Source organism: Anomaloglossus baeobatrachus, chromosome 7 (genome assembly GCF_048569485.1).
Source record: "Anomaloglossus baeobatrachus isolate aAnoBae1 chromosome 7, aAnoBae1.hap1, whole genome shotgun sequence".
In the NCBI taxonomy this organism is placed as follows: domain Eukaryota; kingdom Metazoa; phylum Chordata; class Amphibia; order Anura; family Aromobatidae; genus Anomaloglossus; species Anomaloglossus baeobatrachus.
This window is the reverse complement of record NC_134359.1, coordinates 245,282,029-245,308,327: the sequence shown is the minus strand read 5'-3', so window position 1 is coordinate 245,308,327 and position 26,299 is coordinate 245,282,029. Positions and strand designations below refer to the sequence as shown.

The 26,299-nt window shown below is 44.6% G+C and overlaps 1 protein-coding gene across 1 annotated transcript; it reads right to left on the bottom strand.

Annotated features, from left to right (window-relative positions):
• Positions 1-13,467: 13,467 nt before the first annotated feature.
• Positions 13,468-16,692, bottom strand: LOC142246680 (uncharacterized). Its single transcript, XM_075319745.1, has 5 exons — positions 16,483-16,692; positions 15,842-15,959; positions 15,227-15,336; positions 13,580-13,908; positions 13,468-13,506 (listed from the first exon to the last, which is right to left on the bottom strand). The coding sequence occupies exons 1-5, from the start codon at positions 16,589-16,591 to the stop codon at positions 13,468-13,470; spliced, it is 705 nt and encodes a 234-aa protein (XP_075175860.1). The 5' UTR covers positions 16,592-16,692.
• Positions 16,693-26,299: the final 9,607 nt, after the last annotated feature.

The window sequence follows — 26,299 nt, the reverse complement described above, 5'->3', positions numbered from 1 at the left end:
ATTTCAGAATATATATAAAAAAACATACAAAAATGTTTTATTTTTTTTTCCTATCTCTGCTATTCCTACACACAGGGACTTGTGTTTACAGCTTCACTCTATCCTAAGCCAGCTCCTTTAAGCTCAATTATTATTATCATTGATAGGAGAATGAATGCTTTGGGGGTTACCATCTATCACTTATCATTTATTATTCACCATGGATTATAACCATTTATTGCGGTGTTTGATTTGATTTGTTTTGTTTTGTTTTGTCTTGTTCTATCTGCATACATGGTGATGTCCACCTGTTTTTTCATGCAATTACAACCTCCCGCCCCTCCCCTCCGCCCATTCCGGGGGCCAGTCTATTTTAGTAACGTTCTGTTATAAATGGAATACTTATGATTAAGGACTCTAGTTGTTTTTATGGTGTAGTCCGAAACGCGTAAAGTTTCCATGTAAAGATTCATACTCGGTCTTCACGATGTTTTTTAATATTTCTAATAAAGACTTTGGAGATTTTATCTTAAAAGGAGAATCAGTGCCGGATCATTTTTCCTATTTCCTTCCCCATGATTGTGTACTAGCCTACTGAACCAGACTAAGGGATCATTTTAAACGCTTAGGAAGTTTTTTTCAGGTGTTTTGTTGTAATTATTCTAACTTTCTGAGATAATGACTTTTGGGTTTTCATTGGCTGTAAGCCATAATCACCAACATTAACAGAAATAAACACTTGAAATAGATTCCTCTGTCTGTAATAACTCTATATACTATATAGGAATAGATCACTCTGTGTGTCAAATGACTCTATATAATATATGCGTTTCCCATTTTGTATTGAATTACTGAAATAAATTAACTTTTTTTAGGATATTCTAAATTATTGAGATGCACTTGTAGATAGATAGATACAAAGATAGATAGATAGATAGATAGAGGGATAGATAGATAGATAGATAGATAGAAAAGATAGAATAGAAAAATAGGATAGGTAGATATCCTGCAGCTATATAATATCCCACCCTCTACATATTATACACTTGCACCCTTTAGTGGATTTTATGTGGCACTAAAGAGTGTTTAGCCTGGTAAAAGCTAATAAAAAAAACCAAACCAATTTTTATTCACACTTTTGTTAGGCTGAAGTCATCAACCATCTCTTGTAGAGTGTAATGTATGTATAGAGGTGATGTGCATGTGTGACGCCCTGACAAAAACATGGCGTCACAGATGACTGCATCCATCTTCCAGATGCAGGAATCCCCTCCCTTTGACCTTCCAACACAACTCCACGCAGGTACAAACACCAGTCACAAAAGCCTAGTCACGCCCCCCCCAAGGACAAAAGGGACACACCAGTGGGCGGGGCCAGGCAGATGGATGACGCCCACCTAGGGGTTCTGAGGTGTCAGGGGAGGGAACACGTCAGTTAGAAAGAGAGAGTGGAAGTGAGAGGAGTGAAGTGGTAGTTGGGGGTTGTAGCTCCCAGACTACCGGACTACCTGAGCTGACTAAGTGGCAGACTGCAGAGCAGAGCCACAGGCGACGGAGATCCGGTCATGGGATCCTCCGTGGGTAGGGGTTGGTGGTCCCAGGGCCCGGTAAGGTGAAGGGAGGAATGCAGGGTAGGTGAGGTGCAGGGTCGCGGGGGCAGTGCGGTGCCAGAGGGCACGGTGGTACTCACTCAGCCAAGAACAGATACATAGTCTCCGATAAAACAAACGGCTGGATGGACGGGACCCGCAGCCGGCTGCTGTGATCACTCCCGGATGGTTGGTGGTGGCTGCCTTTCCCTGCACCTGGTGTGTGTCTTCGGTCCCGATGGCTTCCCACCGGTAACCCGCTCCCCAGCTTGGATAGATGCTGGGGGAGCCCCTTTTGCTCGCAGGCTCTGGCCCTGGGAGGTCTAGCTCTGGCGGTAGCTGTATCTCCCTGTTCGGTTTGGACGGTTGCCTTCAATCGGGTCTTGGTTGCTAGGAAACCCCGGAGGTTCCCGTCGCTAACGGATTTAACCAGTTTAACGGCGACTCCCAGCCTGGTCGGGGTCCGCAGGCCCTGCCGGTTTGTGCTGGCTTCTCTTCACTCCCCGGTTCAGTACCGGTGGGCCACCGCCCAACCCCGGCCCTACGGTTCCGTGTCGATAGGCCACTCCTGCAGACGGCCACCACCGTCTGCCAACCTTGCTGTATGTGCCCGGGCCACGTACCCGGACACAGTCAGTCTGCTCCTCTACTACCACTTCCCTAAACTCAACTGAACTCCTTTCCCGCCTCCAGGGCTGTGAACTCCTCGATGGGTGGGGCCAACCGCCTGGCTCCACCCCACCTGGTGTGGACATCAGCCCCTGGAGGGAGGCAACAAGGATTTGTGTGTGCGGCTGAAGTGCCTAACCGGGGTGTGGGGTGTGTTGTTGCAGTACCTGTGACGTCCTGGCTTGTCCAGGGCGCCACATTGACTTCCCACTTTCTCTCATCAAAGCTTCTTTGCTACACACTAGAGCACTGGTGGGCAGTGATGAATATTGAGGTCTTCACCAATCCGAATGATAACTCCCCAAATACACCCAGGAGTTATCTTCATGACCCTTTACTTTACCAGATACTGAAAACTGCACCTGACCTACCTGAAACTCATGACTCGCTCCACCTGTATACTGTACGGCAGAAGACAACACTGTTGTAGAGATAAGGCAAGGGAAAGTTAGTGGAATAAAATAATCTGTGGTATCTCATTATGTCATAGCCTATTTTGGAATTCCATAAGGAGAGGCACCAACCGGAAAACAAAGGTTCAGAAAACCAGAACACCAGGCAACATGGCAAGGTATCTACAAAGCTATTACTTTCGGAAGTTCTTGCTCCCAGGAAAAAGAAGAGTCCAACAGTGAGATTTCCTGGTTTGTAAAAAATTAAATATATGAGTTTTTATATTTGGGTTCCGTGATAAATTTTAAACCAGCACATGTCATGATGTACATCTATAGAGGAGAATTTATTTCTGGTGCCTCCACTTTATTCTTTGGTAGGTGATAAGTTCTAGAGATGGACATAACCCTTTAATACCCAAAGTGGCCAACTATTGCAGAAGTGTGTCAGCTATAATACTCATCTGACACGCCTTGATGATTGTACAGTACCAATGCCCTCCCAGTTATGTTAGTGCCTTAAATATGGGTCAGATTGTACCAAAGTAGAGTAGATTGTGGTGGTAGAAGAATGATGGTAAGGGTGGTGAACCCACTTCACCTATGAATGCAGGAGACAGCACTGAGGATATACACATTTGGAAATGAGCGGGTTCACTAATGACTGTGAAGCATCAGCGTGCCAGTGTGTTGCCCATTGAAGGCATTTTTCTGTGTAGATATTATATCACTTTTAGGAATAAAAAATAATTTTCTTGCAGCACTCCTCATAATGATTTTTCCCTGTTTTACCTATAGGATTAGTGATTTAGAGGTCTAATAGACCTATACCCATCACTAATCCTGTGCACATTACTACAGGGGACAAGATAGGCACAAGGATGGGCACATTACTACAGAAGATAAGATGGGCACATTACTACAGTGGACAAAGATACAAAAGGCAAGGATGAGCACATTATTACAGAGGGCAAGGATGTGCACATTAGTACAAGCGGACAAGGATGGGCACATAATATTATAATAATATCGCACACCCCACTTTTCAGTTATTTATTTTTTAACAAAGTTTAAAATAAGCAATACATTTTGTTCAACTTCACAATTGTGTGCCACTTGTTAATTCTTCACCATAACATTAACATTTTTATCTTTATGTTTGAAGCCTGAAATGTGGAAAAAGGTTAAAAAATTCAAGGGAGCTGAATACTTTCACAAGGCACTATACTGCAGAGTAAAAATAAATCTACGGCCAGGTAAAACTCTTACATTGAAGGAATGTGAAATACAGAGAACAAGTATCTGCCTAGAGCACCATCACACATATGTGTGGGAGAAGACCAAAAGAGGAGAAAGTATGACGCCCTGGCGGGGCCAGGTAGTCACAGATAGGGCCCCGCCTTACACTTTTCCCTCACAGGTAACACACAGCCAAACCTTTAAACCCTAGTCACCCCCTCAGGGCTTGATGGACACACCAGGGGGCGGAACCAGGAGGTTGGAAGTCGCCCACCTAGGAGTTCAGACAGCCTGGGGCGGGAAAGTACACAGTCAAGTTCAGACAGAGCAGTTTTAGAGTTCAAGGAGAGTGGAGGTCAGGCCTGTGTCTGGGCCTGAGGAAAACTGACAGGTACAAGGGTAGGAGCCCTGATGCCTTTGGCTAGGAGGCAGACGGTGGTCTCCGTCTGCAGGAGCTGGGAAGACGGCTCGGTGGATCCGAGGTGGACTGGGACAGGGTAGTGGCCCGCCGGTACCGACCCGGGGAATCGACTCGGAAACCGGAGCACAAAGAGGGGTAATCAGACCCTGAAGCTAGGTCCAGAAGCAACTGGGGGCTTGCTAATTAACTGATTGCGGCCAGGACTAGAGGTCCTGTCCTACCCAAAGTCCCGACTGAAGGCAACAGCCCACCGAGGGGGATAATAGGCCACCGCCATGGATCAGAGATCCCACGGGCTAGCGTCTGTGGGCAAAGGGCTCCTTAGGCAACCACAAGCCGGGAGCGGACTCCTGAAGTTGCAAGCACAGGCAGTCCACCATCTTACACAGGTGCAGGAGAAAGACAGAGACCACCAGCCGGGTGGGGGAACCCGAACGCAGCCGGCTGTGGGCACCGACCACCATCACCTTGGTTTACCAGAGACTCGTGTATTTCTACCATAGTGAGTACACGAGCACACTGCGGTCGCCCATCTCCCTGCACCATCACATCCCCAACGGGTCCCGGGGCCACCATCCCTTCCCACGAAGGATTTAACAACTTGCTGCACAACATCTCCCCCAGGTGCCCTGTAACTGCAGCGGTGGTGCCCAATATCACCATATCCCGTGGGTGGCGTCACAAACTCCGTATGGCTCAATCCGTACCTATATGTCCTACATCCACCATCCCATCACCCCCCTTTTTGGTTGAAGTGACCGTGAGACCCCCGGGTCCGGAGACCCTCGAGCCACCTACAGAAGGACCGGATCCGAGAAGCTCGGCTGCTGAGAGCGGGGTGGTACATAAGCGCTTGCTCTAGAGTAAGAATGGGTGCGACGAGAGACAAAGTATGTGCCATGATATAAAAAGTAAGGAATACAATAAGTATCCATATCTAAATCTAATACAATTAGGTAATCCCTCAAAAAAATTTGTAAGTATCATGTAAATAATGTATTTATCATTGCATTAATATGAGATAAAATAATACTAGTTCAGAATAATTGAAATAAATTAAGAGTATTAGTTGTTAAATTATTATTACATAAAATAATATAGACATAAAAATCCCACAATGTCTGTCTACTACGTCATCCTTCTCTGCGCGATTCCTAAAGCTTAACATGGACAAAACTGAATTCATTATCTTTCCTTCTCATCACTCAACCCCTCCAACAAACCTATCCATCAAAGTTGATGGCTGCTCACGTTCTCCAGTCTCGCAAGCTTGTTGCCTCGGAATAACCCTCAACTCTGCTCTATCCTTCAAGCCACTTATCCAAGCCCTCTTCACCTCCTGCCGACTACAACTCAAAAACATCTCCCAGATTTGTGCATTGGTGGCACCCCTGAGACTTCAGTCGCCACAGAGGTACCACGCCTCAGCCAGAGGTGTGGTATCCCATCCTGGGTACGGAGGAGGTCATCCACCGGTATTCACACAAAACACACAACACCTCAATTAGCAGCTCTCCACCAGGTCAGGATTAGGGCTTGGTTCCATTAATGCTATGTATAGCCACTACTGGTGATGGCTCCTCCCTCCCCCTAATCTGACAGAGCCTGGGGGTGGAGTTTAGTTAGTTGGGGACACTGTAGTGTGAGAGAATTGGAAGGAGCCGTGGAGGAGTGAAGACCTGTGGCCTAGAGCTGGTGCAGCTCGGCCCGGGCACAAGACAGAAGGGGTCCTAGAGCCCACGGGAAGAGTGCCATACTCCCGTGGCCTCGTTACACACACAGTATCGGAGTGGAAGGACTTGACTAGTGGAGAAGAACCAACGTGTTTCGCTAATAAAACAAGAGGCTGAGGACAATCTAGTACCAAAGCCAACTCCGCACACGTATCCGCTGGAAGGTAACCACATAGGGCCAAGAGATAGAGCTTCAAGCCACCCAACAGGGCCTGCAGACACTGGCACAGGGCACTGTGTGCATAGGCGCGGGACAGGCAAGAGAGAAGTTAGCGCAGTAAGATGACCAGGGAAGTAATACTAAAAGGGTGCACCGGTCTTGACCGTCAAACTACCCAGTATTGGCGGAAGCCCATCACAGTGAAACCCCAGCACTCCAAAGACGGTCACTGACGTCATGTTGCCTTGGAACCTGCTACAGTGAGTAAAAACTTTGAGACTGCATTCCTGTGTCGCTCCATTATTTGCCTGCACCTCCGGCCTGCACCCCTGCCCTCACCTACTACTACCCCCATCTGCCCTGGGGCCCACTTCTGCCTGTGGAGAGCTGCACCATCTCAGCTGCGTAACCATCTGCCCCAGAGGTCGGCATCCCACAGCGGCGGCATATAACTTTCCGCATACCACAGGTGGCATCATGAATAACTGTCATCATCCCCTTTATATTTAAACGAGACCGCCGGTGTAACGGAACCAGGCCTCGCCACCGCCAAAGTCCCAGAAACAGAACCGCGGCCCAGTAACAAGTGCCCCATGGCCCCGGTGCGGGCGTGTCACATTACTTAACCTAGAATCAGCAAAAACATTAGTGCATGCCCTCATCATCTCCCACCTTGACTACTGCAACCTCCTGCTCTGTGGTTTCCCTTCCAACACTCTTGCACCCCTTCAATTTATCCTAAGCTCTGCGGCCCGATTAATCCACCTCTCCTCTCACTATTCCATGGCATCACCACTCTGCCAATACCTTCACTGACTTCCCATTGCTCAAAGACTCCAGTTAAAAACACTAACCATGACATACAAAGCCATCCACAACCTGTCTCCTCCATACATCTGTGACCTAGTCTCCTGGTACCTAGCTGCACACAACCTCAGATCCTCACAAGACCTCCTTCTCTACTCCTCTCTCATCTTTTTTTTCCACAATCGCATACAAGATTTCTCCCGCACCTCCCCCATACTCTGGAATTCTCTACTCCAGTATATCAGACTCTCACCTACCGTGGAAAGCTTCAAAAGGAACCTGAAGACCCAGGTCTTCTAACAATCCTACAACCTACAATAACCCTCAGACCAGTACACCACTGCGCAACCAGCTCTACCCTCACCTACTGTACCTTCACCCTTCTCTTGTAAATTATGAGCCCTCGAGGGCAGGGTCCTCTCTCCTCCTATACCAGTGTGTTTTGTATTGTTCATGATTGTTGTACTTAGTTTTTATGTATACCCTTTTCACTTGTAAAGCGCCATGGAATAAATGGCGCTATATTAATAAATAATAATAATAATTAAATTACAGGTTCTAATGAATTTAAAACCATAATAATTAACAATTGATGGGAAAGAAAAACACCTGGTAGGGATGTGTGGTAAAGCGACAATATGTCTGACGACAGAGTTCACAGTGAAGAACGCTCCAGTGTATGAACAAGAACGTGTATGCGCAAAAGTGATTAATAAACAAGAGACATATTGATTGATCCAAAGGGGTGACATAAAAGTGAGCAAAAATAATGACATTTACTCACTGAATGAAAATGAGTGAAGGCAATAACTACATACATGTAAAAGAATTAAATAAAAATGGTGAGGAAGAAAAAAACAAGAAAAGTAAAACCCATTAGTACCTACAGTAACATTAGTTATTCTTCCCAGAGTGAATTCATAAACAATAATTCACAGTGACATTATTAGTGTCAGATACATAGAATTAAAGCATTGTCTTATCAAATTATATTACGTATATTCAATAATTCAATACATCTAAAACATGTTAAAAATTAACATTTTTTTCTTTCTTTTTCCTTTTCTTTTTTTCATTTTTTATTACAATAACTCAACAATTCCAAATATACACTGCATTATCTAATGTGTATTACATGTGTCTCTGAAACGCATAGAATAAATCACTATTCAACTTCATAAGTCTCCTGGATTCTTCACAGCAGCGCGGCTGGTTAACCCTTTCTTTTCCACATATGAGTGATTCTCCATGAGGGCCGCAGCAGCCGTGTCTTTAACACTCTGATCGTGGTTGTGACTAATCACAACCTCTCAAGGTGAGCAGTTTCATGTCAATTTATTCACTCATACTATAGGATGAAACCCAATGTTTGCGCCATTGTTTGTTTTCCAACTCATCTTCTCTCTACTCCAGATGCCTTAGGAAGAGGAACTGCAAATAACAACCAGGTTACACCAGAATAATGTGAGCCTACTGCTTCACTCAAGACTTGTAAAGTGTAGAGGACTTATCACCAGCACTGAGTATGGGAAAATGAGTCTATATAGAGACACCAAGGAAGTGCTGATGAAAAGCAGCTGAAAAAGAGAGGAACTCTGCAGGGTCCTAAAGGGAAAGGGATGAAAATAAAGCTGAGGAGATACATAGGATACTAAATGCATCAAGCAGGAATGATAAAAGGTCAGGGAGCAGTTTGCGCAGCCAAACGCTATGACCTTCTATGGCTGGACACCACATGACTGTCACCCATGACACACATGTGATATCATGACAAAGGGTGCTTCGTCCCACAATTTGTCCTCCTTGGTGAGCTGGTAAACTGATTTTGAGTTAGAACAAAGAACTTACAACAACATCTATAAAAATACGCAGATACACATGATATACGCTGACTTCTTTATTTACTTCCTTCAATTTGTGTAATATAGAAGTTCCCATTAGAAGTCAGGACAATTTTTTATGTGGCCCTGATGATGATGATGATGACAGGGGGCCTTGACTCATGAAGAGTCGTCCTTCAGCGCTCAGGAAAGGAAAAACCCCCAGTGGAGGAAACCTTTAGGGAACCATGGCTAAAAGGAGAGCCCTTCCCTTGGGCTTTGCATGTACAATGTTGAGAACAGAGACCGAGCCCGGAATCTGTCTGTTCATGCAGTAGGTAAATCACTTGTTTGTGAATACGTCTGACTGTGGAAAGTCCGGTAAGTGTCACGGGTGAGAGCAGATACCGAGCCCGGTAATCTGCTTCTATGCAGCAGGAATGTCACTTGTCTGTGACTACATCTAACTGCGGAAAATCCGGTAAATGTCATATCCATGGGTGAGAGCAGATACCGAGCCCGGCAATCTGCCTCTATGCAGCAGGAAAGTCACTTGTATTGTGACTACATCTAACTGCGGAAAATCCGGTAAATGTCATATCCGTGGGTGAGAGCAGATACCGAGCCCGGTAATCTGCCTCTTTATGCAGCAGGAAAGTCACTTGTCTGTGACTACATCTGACTGCGGAAAGTCAAGTAGAAGTCATATCCATGGGTGAGAGGAGATACCGAGCCCGGTAATCTGCCTCTATGCAGCAGGAAAGTCACTTGTATTGTGACTACATCTGACTGCGGAAAGTCCGGTAAATGTCATGTCCAGTGGGTGGGAGCAGAGACCGAGCCCGGAATCTGCGTCTTGACCTCGCTTTGCCTCACCTGCAATACATGATCATAAAATAAGCAAAAAAGTAAGGAATAATATAAATACATGGATATATATGATAATCAGCAGGACAGCCAAGAATATTCTGTCATCCATTAGATCAGTGCCTCTCAAACGGTAAGGCTTCCCTTAGAGGCAGCTGGGGAGGGGGGGGGGCAGTTTCCCTAGAAGTGATTGTGTGCTGCACAGTCCATTCTATGACTGCAGCAATATTTCATTTAGAAAAATTGTGGGTCATTTTGTAGTTATTCTAACATTATATTATTATATTGGGTTTATGAGATAAATAAATAACACAGAAATATTTTTGATATTAGTATGGGCTTTAACTCTAGGTCGTGAGGCCCAGGCACCACCCATGGTCTGTTTGGTGAGGCTCAGACCCTCGTTCTGTCTAATGAGGAACGAGTAGAAAAATTTGGCAATTTCAATTTATGTTAAAGCATAACATATATCATAAAACATATAGACATAATACAAAATCATAAGAACTTACATGGGCAGGAGGTCTCCGTCCTTTGTTTTGAAGTAAACAAAAAGTTGTACCCTAAAGGGCATGTTTCCACACTGGCAAGTGTGGATGTTTCTTGGAAGTAGAATATCTTCCGTGTCCTCTTCTCCTTCTGTAAAACACATTGTTTATAAGTGTTAATGGACATTGATTCTACTTTATTCCCGGTGTGGGGTTGGACACCCAGAAACTATTAGAAATTGCTCAAAGTGAAGATGAAATAAACTTACCGTCAGCGGAGGTGACCCTATCCCAGCCGTCCATTACAGGTGGCAAGGCCCATTCACCGGCTAGATCGTCCAGGTGAAGCTCGGGCATTTCTTGGGTTTGTCTAAAGAGGAACAAGTAGAAAAGTGTGAGAAGCCCTGCTCTAGATAATAAATACATAAAGCTAAAATGTTTAGCTCTAAAGCGCCCAATTTCTAATTATTTAGCCCATTACTTGTTTATGTTAAAACTGCATTATATATATATATACACAAACATCTAATATATAAAGCTGAATGTGTGTATGTGTGTGTGTGTATGTGTGTATGTATGTGTGTATGTATGTATGTGTGTGTGTATGTCCGGGATTGGCATCCGCATCGTCGCAGCTACAGCCACAAAATTTTTGCACACTCACACGTCTGGACCCCGAGAGCGTCATAGGCTATGTTGTGAGGCGAAATTTTAATCCCGCGCGTTCCAATTTACCAATTTTGCCCCTATCTACATAATGGGGAAAAAGTGAAACGAAAAGTGTATCCACACCGTCGCATTTACAATCACAAAATTTTGCACAGACACCTCATGTGACCCAGGGAACGTCGTAGACTATGTTGTGACAGGAAAATTTAACCCCGCGTTTTACAGTTACTCTCCAAAAAACATGCCTTCATTAAAGTAAATGGAGCCTGGAACTACAGGTTATTAGTAGGAGCTGTGAGTGGTTGCTATAGGAACAAAAGACATTCATAGTATAAGAAGCTTATATGTGAGGTAATAAAATGTCGGTGGGGAGACGGATAGAGACAGACAGACAGACAGAGACAGAGAGATAGAGACAGACAAGGAAAGAGACAGAGAGATAGAGACAGACAGAGAAAGAGACAGACAGAGACAGACGGTGAAAAAGACAGACAGAGACAGACGGGGAAAGAGACAGACAGAGACAGACGGGGAAAGAGACAGACAGAGACAGACCTGGAAAGAGACAGACCTGGAAAGAGACAGATGGGAAAGAGACAGAGAGACATGCAGACAGGGACAGAGACAGGCAGACAGGGAAAGAAGAGACAGCCAGAGAGACAGACAAAGATAGATGGGGAAAGACACAGACCTTGATAGAGACAGACGGGGAAAGAGACAGAGAAATAGAGACAGACGAAGACAGGAAAAGAGACAGACAGAAAAAGACACAGATAACGAGACGGGGAAAGAGACAGACCTGGGAAAGAGACAGACCTGAAAACAGACAGATGGGGAAAGAAACAGACGGGGAAAGATACAGACAGAGACAGATGGGGAAAGAGACAGACGGGGAAAGAGACAGACGGGGAAAGAGACAGACGGGGAAAGAGGCAGACGGTGAAAGAGACAGACGGTGAAAGAGACAGACAGAGACAGGCAGGGAAAGAGACAGACGGGGAAAGAGACAGATCTGGAAAGAGACAGACGGAGCACATTACTTGGCCAATTTAGGGCTACTTTGCACACACAGATAAATCTTTGGCAGATCTGTGGTTGCAGTGAAATTGTGGACATATTATTCCATTTGTACACAGCCACAAACCTGGCACTGTTTGTCCACAATTTCACTGCAACCACAGATCTGCCGCAGATTTATCTCTGTGTGCAAAGTACCCCTTAGTTAAATCTGTGCGGAATATCTGTGGTGTTGAAATATATGGGGTGAAATGCTGCTATTAGCTTAGTTTTTGCCTTTTAATCATTACATTTCTATCTATTTGTTTTGTGGTGTTTGTGTGCAGAATACATTTTTGTTAATACATTCTATTTTGTTAACAGCAGTTATTAACCCGGGCGAAGCCAGGTAGTACAGCTAGTTCATACATATAAGAGGTAATAACTTACTGTGGTTGGAGGTCGCAGTCCTTTTTGTCGTCAGACATAGAGCCTTCTGATCTATTCATGTCCGCTCCTTGTCCAAAAAGTGTATGGTAACTTGGAAGCGGAGGAGGAGGAGGTGGAATATTTACCATGTCCTCTTGATGTTCTGTAAAACACATTGGACCAGATACAGTATATCATTAGTATCGTATTTTTTCTTTAATTTTCTTTTGTTTCTTCTGTAATTGTCAAACGTTTTTTGTACCACATTCTTCAAAATGTTGCAAGTAGTTCATAAATTTTGTGGAAAACAAACAATAAGTCTTTTTTTGGCCTTTGACTTGGTTTGCCATTCTTTGCACGCTTTACAAAATGATACAAATATTGCGCTACAATTTCAGGCAAACATAAAATTTCTCCGGGGGACTGGTGTAAGTAATAGATAATTGATAAATAAAAAAAAAAATATCTAGAAACCACAAACCCTGCCCCTAACAGTGAACATAAAAACCAGGCAAATACATATAAGTAGACTTTAAAAAAGGCGCAAAAAAAAATGAGAATTATGTACAAAAATGGGAAAAACACCAAAAAAACAGAGAATAGACGCCAATTAGGTCCACTGTCTATAAGATTAGCTGTTAATTTAATGGACATTGATTGTGCTTCATTGCTAGCCTGGGTGGAGACCCAGAAAATATTAAGATATTGCTTGAAGCACCACTCCAACCTTTTGTTTTTTTAATTTGTCCGCTGGAGTCTTATACTCACCTCCTGCCATCTTCATCTGTTTACAGTGGCGCTAAGGTCGCTCTCTGGCGATTTGTGATCTGCCGATAGCTCCAGTATTTCATGGAGCGCACTGAAGGTCACAACTCAATGGAAGTCTATGAGAGCCTCGTTCTGGCCTCGTTCTGGCTCTCAGAGTTGCTATGAGCATTACTGATGTAATTTCTGAACAGCGCCGAAAAAGGTTGAAGCCGCCGGAGGGTGAGTATAAGAATGGGGGCAGGGGACTTACATTAAAAGAAATTGCTCAAAGTGAATATGAAATAAACTTACCGTCAGAGGCGGTGACCACGTCCTCATCTGGCATACCGATTATTACATCAGGGGGGTCAGAGGCGGTGACCACGTCCTCATCTGGCATGCCGATTATTACATCAGAGGGGCCAGAGGCGGTGACCACGTCCTCATCTGGCATGCCGATTATTATATCAGAGGGGCCAGAGGCGGTGACCACGTCCTCATCTGGCATGCCGATTATTACATCAGAGGGGCCAGAGGCGGTGACCACGTCCTCATCTGGCATGCCGATTATTACATCAGAGGGGTCAGAGACGGTGACCACGTCCTCATCTGGCATGCCGATTATTACATCAGAGGGGCCAGAGGCGGTGACCACGTCCTCATCTGGCATGCCGATTATTACATCAGAGGGGCCAGAGGCGGTGACCACGTCCTCATCTGGCATGCCGATTATTACATCAGAGGGGCCAGAGGCGGTGACCACGTCCTCATCTGGCATGCCGATTATTACATCAGGGGGGCCAGACACAGGGATCTTGGTCTCTTCAAGGATATCTCCATTTTCAGTCTTGGGTCCATGAGGAGCATCATCAGCAATAAGCTTTATTTTCTCCTCATGTTCTCCTGTAACACAGAATATTGAAATCAGCATTAATAAAATAAATATCTTCTCTGTGTTTCTTGTAGACAATTTCCTTTATGTCTCAGGTTCATTCACTGACAGGATTTGGATTTGGAAATTATTTGTTTTCCTAAAATATTGTTTTTCCATTAAATGTCCCCAGTGTCAGTAATGGATGCCCCGGACTGCTTCCATGTAATATAAAAGCCGGCAATAACTGCCTGTATATAGAGAGAGATTAACCCTTTAAGGAGTAGGGAACTTATAGTTTTTACACTTTCGTATACATCCGTCCGATTACATTGATACCAAACATGCATCAGGTTTTTTCTATTTAAGTGATAAAAATTTGAATAGTATAAAAAAAATTTTCTTTGTGTTGCCATTTTCAAAGTCCTTTAACATTTCTACTTTCCTGTTGATAGCACCAAGTGATAAATTTTGTTTGGGAGCTGATGTTTCTATTGATACCATCTTTTAATAGACCGGACTTTTATGAATGTGGCGATTCCAAATATGTACGGTATATAATTATAGGGGGAAGAATTAAACTTTTAGATTTTGTTAAAAAATGTTATGTGTTGAAATCTTTTTTTTTTCTTTACTTCTTACAATATTTCTGTGTCTGCTTAAGGGACTTAAAACTGCGACGGTTTAATTACTATATCCTGCAATACCATGATACTGCAGGATATAATGATCACCCTTTTCTCCTATAGACCTCAACATATGGCTGAGCCTCACAGAAGGATGGAGAGGACAGTGATAGGGGTCTTTAAAGGACCCCTGGCTGCCATAGTAAACCATCAGTCACCCTCAATATCAATGCAAGGGATAATGGGAGCCCTTTATTTGGGAAACAGTAGCATTTAAATGGTTAATAGCTTTGTCTGCAATTGGACGCTAGCTGCGGGTGTAAGAGATGAATGCCAGCTATAGAGTATAGCCGGTACCTGCCGCGTGTAGCGGAAGCTCGGCTCCAGAGCCCCCCAAATGCCAGCTATAGAGTATAGCCAGTACCTGCCTCGTGTGGAGGAAGATTGACTCCTGAGCCCCCCGAATGCCAGCTATAGAGTATAGCCGGTACCTGCCGTGTGTGGAGGGAGCTCAGCTCCTGAGCCCCCCGAATGCCATCTATAGAGTATAGCCGGTACCTGTCGCGTGTGGAGGGAGCTTGGCTCCTGAGCCCCCCTGAATGCCATCTATAGAGTATAGCCGGTACCTGCCGTGTGTGGAGGGAGCTCGGCTCTGGAGCCCCCTACACCTGAGAAGCCCTTCCCCGGTCGTGATACAATGTCACATGTGTAAAGATATATTTACCATTTGGTTTGCCGCTGCACAGGCTGTATAAGTCGTCGTGGCATTCACGATCTTCGTCAGCGTGGCTTTGACCTTCCTCATCTCTTCTGGACTTTTTGTTTTTCCAAAGTCTGTAAAACGGTAAAATTGAAGTCATATTGTAAATTATAATGAAATGTGATTTCTGCACAGGGTAATAACACGTTTTACATTACATGTTCTATCAGGAGAATTATCACCATTCTGTCCTTTCAATAATTATTCTTCATTATCTACATAAAAGTCTAATCTGCCCCATCAGTCCCCGGGCTCCAGTCTGGAGAGACCCTAGAAGTCCGCACTGGAGCGGAGCCTGGTCCAGCCGCCTCTTGTGATTGGGAAGAGCCACAATGTCCTCTGTGGAAGTGCGGACATGTCCTGGTATTGGGGAAGAAGCACCGGATGCCGACAGGGAGCAGGAAGTCCCCAGTGCTCAGCTCCGGGGGCCACGGGCACTGACATGGCCTCTGGACCAGGGTCCTGCACATGGTTTTCTAGTCTACACTGAAATGTCCCCATTACTGGAGTGACCTGAAGATGAGACATTTCTCCTCCAGACTCCATTGTGGCCCATAAATCATTCCTTACTATACTTACCTATAGATGAGGGTAGAGATGGCAGCAACCGTTATCACAAGGATGAAGGCAAGGCAAGCACCTATAGCAATGTTAACGGTCAGATCCTGAGAATTATTGGGAAGGACGATGTCATCCTCTGAAAGAGAAAAAGAAAGAACAGAAGTGATCAGATAACCCTTCACCAGATAAACTGTGTAATATCTTCACATAGAAATCTGCTTATTTCTTCTCTGATCTTTCATTCTCAAAATGCTGAATTCTGAGGTGAAATCTGTCTTCAGTGACTACAAATCTCCCATTACTGAGATAGGAGATGACAGTTGGTTTTCATAATGTTCTATGGAGATCTGTACCTTACGGTCAGGAGAACTTGCAGCAGAATGTCTGTCGGCCACTCGCTCCTCCTCCTCCATAGAATATGAAAAGCAGCAACTGTCATCTCCTATCTCAGGAATGGGAAATTTGTATTCACTGAAGACAGAATTTACAGGTGAATTAAGAGTGAAAAATCAGAGAGAAGGAGAAAGTAGCAGATTATCTCTGATAAGAAATATTACAAAGTCGCTTATTTCCATGTGTATTATTGATTTATGAAGTAAAAATTAAAATGGCGGTCCCTCTTTACCCCATAGTCAGTGTATATCTGGTAATGCACTTACCTCCCTGGATCTTGTTCTCCGGTATGGACCGCATGTTGCGGTTTCCGATGGGAGCACCTGTCACAGGCGCTAATAGCAAAATCAGAACTAGCAGTAATCTGAATAGCATTTTAGTATGGAGGAAAATCACTAATTGTGTAGATACCACAATGAGTCTCTCCAGACAAAGCCTCAATCTGTAACATCACTCATTATACACACAAAGATTCCGTGACATCACAAGTGGAATCCAACTGTGACATCATGAGGGGCGTGGCTACACATGGGTGATGTCACAATTGGAGCTCAACCACCAAACATAGAGCAGATGCTTCCATCTCTGGATGTTTTCCTCAGGTTTCACTTCCACTAGAGTATAAATAATGGCTCCGATATCCCGAAAAGTGGGACGAGTGTCATGTGTATGTTATTCCATATGTCATAAGAGTTCTATGCGAGTGTAGCCCTTCACCAGATAAACTGTGTAATATCTTCACATAGAAATCTGCTTATTTCTTCTCTGATCTTTCATTCTCAAAATGCTGAATTCTGAGGTGAAATCTGTCTTCAGTGACTACAAATCTCCCATTACTGAGATAGGAGATGACAGTTGGTTTTCATAATGTTCTATGGAGATCTGTACCTTACGGTCAGGAGAACTTGCAGCAGAATGTCTGTCGGCCACTCGCTCCTCCTCCTCCATAGAATATGAAAAGCACCAACTCTCATCTCCTATCTCAGGAATGGGAAATTTGTATTCACTGAAGACAGAATTTACAGGTGACTGAAGAGTGAAAAATCAGAGAGAAGGAGAAAGAAGCAGATTATCTCTGATAAGAAATATTACAAAGTCGCTTATTTACATGTGTATTATTGATTTATGAAATAAAAATTAAAATGGCGGTTCCTCTTTACCCCACAGTCAGTGTATATCTGGTAATGCACTTACCTCCCTGGATCTTGTTCTCCGGTATAGACCGCATGTTGCGGTTTCCGATGGGAGCACCTGTCACAGGCGCTAATAGCAAAATCAGAACTAGCAGTAATCTGAATAGTATTTTAGTATGGAGGAAAATCACTAATTGTGTAGATACCACAATGAGTCTCTCCAGACAAAGCCTCAATCTGTAACATCACTCATTATAGGCACTAAGATTCCATGACATCACAATTGGAATCCACTTGTTACATCACAGGGGGCGTGGCTACACATGCGTGATGTCACAATTGAGGCTCAACCACTAAATATGGAGCAGATGCTTCCATGCAGTGTGCGATTGTCTTCTTGCCTAGCAACAATAAGAAGTGCGTATGCAATGCGTTTTAACATTAGAATACTCTATGTCCATTCTTGCTAGTTGTTAGAAATAAAGCAATCAAATCTAAATGATAGATAGATGCAGGTGCATCTCAATAAATTAGAATATCATCAAAAAAATAATTTATTTCAGTAATTCAATACAAAAAGGGAAACACATATATTATATAGTCATTACACACAGAGAGATCTGTTTCTATATATTATATAGAGTCATTACACACAGAGGGATCTATTTCTATATATTATATAGAGTCATTACACACAGAGGGATCTATTTCTATATATTATATAGAGTCATTACACACAGAGGGATCTATTTCTATATAATATTATATAGAGTCATTACACACAGAGGGATCTATTTCTATATAATATTATATAGAGTCATTACACACAGAGGGATCTAATCCTATATAATATTATATAGAGTCATTACACACAGGGGGATCTATTTCTATATAATATTATATAGAGTCATTACACACAGGGATCTATTCCTATATATTATATAGAGTCATTACACACAGAGGGATCTATTCCTATATATTATATAGAGTCATTACACACAGGGATCTATTCCTATATATTATATAGAGTCATTACACACAGAGGGATCTATTCCTATATATTATATAGAGTCATTACACATAGAGGAATCTATTTCAAGTGTTTATTTATGTTAATGATGATTATGGCTTACAGCCAATGAAAACCCAAAAGTCATTATCTCAGAAAATTAGAATATTATATAAGCCCAACTGAAAAAATGATTTTAAATTCAGAAATGTTGGCGCCTACTGAAAAGTGTGTACAGTAAATGTCTCAATACTTGGTTGGGGCTCTTTTTGCATGAATTACTGCATCAATGCGGCGTGGCATGGAGGCGATCAGCCTGTGGCACTGCTGAGGTGTTATGGAAGCCCAGGTTGCTTTGATAGCAGCCTTCAGCTCGTCTGAATTGTTGGGTCTGGTGTCTCACATTTTCCTCTTGATAATACCCCCATTGATTCTCTATGGGGTTTAGGTCAGGTGAGTTTGCTGCCAATCAAGCACAGCAATACTGTGGTTAATAAACAAGGTATTGGTACTTTTGGCAGTATGGACAGGTGCCAAGTCCTGCTGGAAAATGACATTTCCATTTCCAAAAAGCTTGTTGACAGAGGGAAGCATGAAGTGCTCTAAAATTTCCTGGTAGACAGCTGCCCTGACTTTGGTCTTGATAAAAGACAGTGGACCTACATCAGCAGATGACATGGCTCCCCAAACCATCACTGATTGTGGAAACCTTGAGCAGCTTGGATTGTGGCCTCTCCACTCTTCCTACAGACTCTGGGAGCTTGATTTCCAAATGAAATACAAAATTGACTTTCATCTGAATACGCCTTGGACCACTGAGCAACAGTCGGGTTCTTTTTCCCTTTGGCCCAGTTAAAACACTTCTGGCGTTGTCTTTTGGTCATGAGTGGCTTGACACAAGAAATGAGACAATTATAGCCCATATCCTGGATAGTCTGTGTGTGGTGGCTCTTGAAGCACCGACTCCAGTAGCAGTCCTCTCCTTGTGAATCTCCCCCAAATTTTTGAATGGCCTTTTCTTAACAATCCTATCAAGGCTGCAGCTATCCCAGTTGCTTATGCACCTTTTTCTACCACACTTTTTCCTTCCACTCAACTTTCCATTAACATGCTTGGATACAGCACTCTGCAAACAGCCAACTTCTTTAGCAATGAGCTTTTGTGGCTTACCCTCCTTGTAAAGTGTGTGACTGCTTTCTGGACATCTGTCTAGTCAGCAGTCTTCCCCATGATTGTGTACAAGCCTACTGAACAAGACTAAGGGATCATTTTAAACGCTTAGGAAGTTTTTTTCAGGTGTTTTGTTGTAATTATTCTAATTTTCTGAGATAATGACTTTTGGGTTTTCATTGGCTGTAAGCCATAATCACCAACATTAACAGAAATAAACACTTAAAATATATCCCTCTGTCTGTAATAACTCTATATACTATATAGGAATAGATCACTCTATGTGTCAAATGACTCTATATAATATATGCGTTTCCCATTTTGTATTGAATTACTGAAATAAATTAACTTTTTTTAGGATATTCTAATTTAATGAGATGCACTTGTAGATAGATAGATACAAAGATAGATAGATAGATAGATAGATAGATAGAATAGAAAGATAGGATAGGTAGATATCCTGCAGCTATATAATATCCCACCCTCTACATATTATACACTTGCTCCCTTTAGTGGATTTTATGTGGCACTAAAGAGTGTTTAGCCTGGTCAAAGCTAATAAAAAAAAAAAAAACAATTTTCATTCACACTTTTGTTAGGCTGAAGTCATCAACCATCTCTTGTAGAGTGTAATGTATGTATAGAGGTGATGTGCATGTGTGACGCCCTGACAAAATCAGGGCGTCACAGATGACTGCATCCATCTTCCAGATGCAGGAATCCCCTCCCTTTGACCTTCCAACACAACTCCACGCAGGTACAAACACCAGTCACAAAAGCCTAGTCACGCCCCCCCCAAGGACAAAAGGGACACACCAGTGGGCGGGGCCAGGCAGATGGATGACGCCCACCTAGGGGTTCTGAGGTGTCAGGGGAGGGAACACGTCAGTTAGAAAGAGAGAGTGGAAGTGAGAGGAGTGAAGTGGTAGTTGGGGGTTGTAGCTCCCAGACTACCGGACTACCTGAGCTGACTAAGTGGCAGACTGCAGAGCAGGGCCACAGGCGATGGAGATCCGGTCATGGGAGACTTAAGTGGACCGGGGCAGGGTTGTAGCCCGCCGGTGCCGACAGCGGGAATCTGATCCGGAGGCCGTGCACAGTCGGGGTACCTGGACCCTAGGGCGAGGACAGCTTTAAGCACCTTTCCAATTAGCCAGCAGGGGACATGATTTTTGAAGTCTTGTCCCACTAGCAGCCCAGATAGAGCGAGACGGAAGCCCAACGCGGTGATAGGGCGTCTGTAAGTGCCTGCTAAAATCTCAAGGGTCAGATCTCGCAGGCCACAGCTCCCACAGAAAAGACACCGTGGACTTTTCCCGTTCCATCTGGACTAGTCAACACACAAGACACCAAACTAAAGTGCAGGAGGAAGGGCCCCTGTTTTGTCCACCAGTGTACAGGACCCGAGCACACCCCTCCGGAGGCTACCGGTATCCGGCCGTTGGTTTACTATCTGGACTCTGTGTGACGTTATTCGAAACAGTGAGTACACCGGTACCATCCGGTCCAGCCTTGCAGTCTGCGTCCCAGCACTCTACTCCACCTACACCTGGGCCCCGGGACTACACCTTCCCTACCCGTGGAGGGGATACCATCCTGCTGCCCCGCTCCATCAGCCCCGGGCGCCCCCATACCAAGGCAGCAGCGGTGTCACCAATAATCACCGCAACCCATGGGTGGCGTCACTCACAAACTCTCCCCTGTAAATAACCCCCCTCCTTTTTCACTTGCGGGCGACGGACAGGTGCTCGCGCCCGGGTCCGGTTGCCACTCGAGCCACAGCCACAACCCCGGATCCGAGCGTCTCGAGCAGCCCCCTGCCATGGTCTGTCCCCCACCCGCGACACATGTCAACACAGATGCAGTTGAACAGAAAAAGCCATACCTGTCGTTAAAGAGAATCTGTCATCAGGTTTTTGATGCCTCATCTGAGAGAAGCAATGTATAGAGTATGGACAGAGACCCCGATTGTAATGCTGGGTCAGTTATTGGGCTTTTTGTTGTAGTTTTGATTCAACATTGTTTTATCTGATGTGGTAGCTCTACCAGCATTGACGTAACGATTGTGGTCGCAGAGGTCGCAACCACAACCAGGCCTAGGTTTACAGGAGGCCGCTAACCCCAGCACCTACGTCAGCTGGATGCACATCCAGCTGAGATGCATTGGGCACAGAGATCCATCACGTCCCTGGACTGCAATATACGCTACCGGCTCAATAGAGGCCTATTGTTGCTGACGTCAACGTGCCTGTGTCTGGGAGTGAAAGATAGTAATGTCATGCATTGCCATAGCCGGCAAGCAATATCAGCTGCCGGCCAATGTACTGGCTACAGAGGAGGAAGCTGCGCAATGTGGGAGCCGGAGAAAGTGAGTAGAATGTGTTGATTTTTCTTTTAATGCTTTGCAGACAGAATGGGGGCTATATTTACCCGGATGGGGTACAGGATAAGGGTGTGGCGCCCCTAAGGCTTCAGGCACCACAGGGTACTGCACCTCCATTAGGGTGTAGTACTTATCCTGGGTCCAAGAAGGTCGGTACCCATTTCTACTCACACAAACATACAGTTACAGTGGGTTGCCCTCCTCAATGGGGACCGGGCCAGGGTCGGGTCACAGTAGGGGACACTACAGCGGTTGGGTTTACAGGACGCCACCGCACCAGGGGCTCCGCAATCCACTGGAACCGGGGACTCGGGGTCAGGGAGAAGCAACCACCTGGGGGAGTAAGGAGCACACAGTAGGAAGAGCAGGCTGACCTAGTGAGAGTAGTGAACTAGCTGGTAGCAGCGGCTGGAGGCAACAGCTTGGAACACACAACACAACTACAACAAGAGGAGAACAGCTACAGACACAGAGCAGAGCGGACGTGCTGCGAGCAGCTCTGTGGACCAAGGCGTTCAACGCGGTCGCTGGGGAGAAGCAGGCAGCTGCTTCGCTGTCGGGGTACAGAACCCTAGGACAGATATACTTCACGTTGTCTACCAACTCTGCAAGGGTCGCGAGGAACTGCTAGAACAGTCACCAGACCCGTCTCACCAAGTCTGCAGCCAAATAGCATACAGTATATGATCCGGGGCTCAGGTCTCCGACCGTCCCCACATCGGAACCGCGCTATCAGCATACAGAACAGGACACTTTACTGACACCGGGATCCCCAAGTGCTTCATGCCACGGGGGTCCGTTACTTAGCACATCAAAGGAGGAAGGGCCCAAAGGCTGACACACAAAGGACTTGACCTTTGACGGAACCGGGATCGGCTGGAGCCCATCGTGGCAGAGATCGGTACTCTGGGGCAGCGCCTGAACTACTTGTGAGTAAAAGACCTGGAACCGCAGCCCCTGTCTCTGCCTCTCATTTGCCGTTGCCGTCGCGCAGCGCTACGGCACCAACAGGGACTACCACTACCCCCGTTCGTCCTCCCCGGGGTAATCCCACTCCTCCTATGGGGAGCGACACCATCACGGCTGCGACTCTCACCATCAGCCCCGGAGAGCAGCAGCGGCGGCTCATCCCTGGCCGCGTACTATAGGTGGCGTCACGATCATAAAAAGACTTTCCTAACCATCACTACCACCATCATCCTCCATCCTGCCTCCCGTCCACCGCCTTCCCTCCCTTCTATACAACTTGGGGTCACGAAACCAGCCCAGGATAACACAGAGGATCTGCACCCCCGGCTCGGCGACATGTCGGGTGAAAACCCCTCGACCCCGGGATGTTACAAGGGCATATATACAAGGATGGTGACATATAAACCAGGAAGGGGCCCAGGATAAGGACATATATGCCAGGATGGGGACATATACCAGGATGGGGCTCAACATAATGACATATACATACCAGGATGTGGACATATATACCAGGAGGGGTCCCTGAATAACGACATAAATGCCAGGATGGGACCCAAAATGGGGACAAATATGCCAGGATGGGACCCAAAATGGGGACAAATATGCCAGGATGAGGGTCATATATATCAACATAGTGTACATATTTATTAGGATGGGGGACATATATACTAGGATGGGCAACATATTTACTATCATAGTGGATATATTTACTAGGATGAGGGACATATAAACCAGGATGTGCCCAGGACGGAGACATATATAACAGGGTGGGGGACATATTTACTAGGATGTGGCCCAGGATGGAGACATATATACCAGAGGGGTGGACATATTTGCCAGGATGAGGGAAATATATACAAGGATGGGAAACATATTTACTAGGATGGGAAATATATATAACAGGAATGGAAGGTGTATTTACCAGGATGTGGGGCATATATAACAGGATGGGGGACATATTTACCAGGAAGGGGCCCGTGATGGGGGACATTACTTTATAATGGCCAACGTGCAGGTGGGGAATCCCAGGTCCAAAATTTGCAGCGGGGCCCATCGAACTCTAGCTACGCTACTACCTGCCAGTCCACTCAACGATCTTGTTCTGCTATGTAGTCTTTGATGTTCATGTGCTTTTAATATCCTGCCTCACAAGTGATTGGCAACTATTTGCCTATGCACAGTGCAGACAGAAAACTGTCAATCAATGTTGTGGGCGGGGTTAGATGGAGCTCATTATTGAAAAATCTAACAGCTGCAGAAGAGAAGAGTGATTTTATCAAAACTACAGCAAGAAGCCCACTAAGTAACACATCACTGGAGTCAGAGTATATAACCCTATTTTACGCTGTTCTAGATTGAAAAGCATAAACCTGGAAATCGATTCCTTTTAAAATGTAAAGGTCCTGACAACTGCTGCCACATCTCAGGGGTTTCAGTACATGTATTGTGTATGATGAAATACACACCATCTCTGATGGGTCCTGTCTCCTTGATGTATGGATTGTAACGTGTACACTGACATGTCTAAACCAGAGTTAATGTATCTTCTCCAAGCTCTCAGATCACATCACTAGAATGTTTTACCGGAACATATTCTCTAATGCTTTTATAATGTCTTGCTTATCTCCCAAAGGAATGGAAGCAGTATCAGGATCTTATATTAAATTTACCCGGGCGGCTGTGTAGCACAATTTACACACTCATTCTGCATGACTGGAAGCCGGAAGGCACGGCGAAGTGACACATCCAGACCTGGAGAGCTTCATCTATTTAACGGGTTCGATAAAAGGAAAAAGATGTTTTTTGTTCCCAGAAACACTTTTCTCATCCTTTTACTTCAGACAACCGTTTGTCACATACGTGTCCTATCATTGTAATGGGTAGAAGAAGCTTTGAAATGTTTTTTTTTCAACATATGTGAAAATTATTGATGAAACACTGATGGTAAAGACTCATGCCGACAACCGTACTTTTGCTCCTTCAAAAAATCAGATCTTACTCGCACTAATGTTATTCAATAACGCAGTGCGCATCTGATTATTTCCTTGGTCCATGGAAAAAAAAAGAATCTTAGCTTGCATGATTTGCCTCTGAAAATCGGAAGGTACTTACCCATTAAAGTCTACAGGTCCGTGAATAAAAATTGGACCACACTGAGATAACAACAGAGCACGGTCCGATTTTCAGGGACTGACATGACTGTTGGGAAGCTGGAGAATGTTTTTATTTTTTCTCTCCACCTCTGCGAAAACAGATCCCACTTTGATCAGAATAATCGGACAGTTTTTCCAAGGATGGAGAAAATACGGTTGTGTGAACTTAGCCTGAAACTGACCACCTGATGAAATTGTTCCATTTTTTTCATACAAGAAAAATCACTTACGTCTGATGAAGTCCAAGGTATGAGGAAAGGAGGTGCTGATGTGTTAAGCAATCATACTAAAGCCTGTAAGTGGATTAAGAGAAGCCAGGGCCCTGGTAAGCTTAGAAGCTGTGAGCCCCCCAGCCCCTGACATATCACATGACATGCTATATGACACCCTTTTGATATATCATGTGATAGGTCACGCAATTAATACGCAGTTGCTTTGGTGCAAAATGAGAGGACAGCACAATTTTTTTTCATTATGTGCAGCGTTATGCATAACATAGAGCAATACATAATAGAGGACGGGTGGGCAACTAATTTTCCCAAGGGGCCACATGAGATACCATGACTGTTCTGGAGGACTGAACCAATAGGTTGATTTTAAATGTGTTCAATATTAAAGGAGTTGTGCACTACTAGGACAACTCCTCATTTCCACCTTTATACAGCATGAGCCCCCACATAGTCCCTATATACATTAACTTGAGAACGGCGGCAGCTATAGGCATAGAAGTGGTGTCTAGGTATAGTAAAGTAGCCATGCGCTACGCAATGAATCCACCTATAGCGCCACTTGGTGGAAAACAACAGAGTTAGCATTTTTATCTTGAAAACGGAACGAGATAGAGAAAAAAAGTTAATTACAAAGTTGTAGGGCATCATCAATTCAATACGAATCAACACCTTGCATACAGAAATGCTATGATTAGAATGTGTAAAACTCACAAGGCTGCAGACTAGAGTTGAGCGCGGTTCGCGGTTCGAGGTTCTCCAGTTCTAGGCTCGAGTGATTTTGGGGCCTGTTCTAGATCGAACTAGAACTCGAGCTTTTTGCAAAAGCTCGATAGTTCTAGAAACGTTCGAGAACGGTTCTAGCAGCAAAAAAACAGCTAATTCCTAGCTGGCTTTCCGCTGTAATAGTGTAAGTCACTCTGTGACTCACACTATTATGACATTTCAGTGTATAGTGTTCGTGAACAGCGCCTTCAGATCACTGCTGTTTGTATAATGGCGATCGCCATTTTTTTTTTTTTTTCCTTGTCTTCCTTCC

Excerpts from the sequence above, each read along its gene's own strand:
- LOC142246680 (XM_075319745.1), bottom strand. The coding sequence starts at position 16,591 with ATGCTATTCAGATTACTGCTAGTTCTGATTTTGCTATTAGCGCCTGTG. Across the intron at positions 15,960-16,482 it reads GGAGAACAAGATCCAGGGAG|AGGATGACATCGTCCTTCCC; the intron begins GTAAGTGCATTA and ends TTTCTCTTTCAG. Across the intron at positions 13,909-15,226 it reads GTGCAGCGGCAAACCAAATG|GAGAACATGAGGAGAAAATA; the intron begins GTAAATATATCT and ends TCTGTGTTACAG.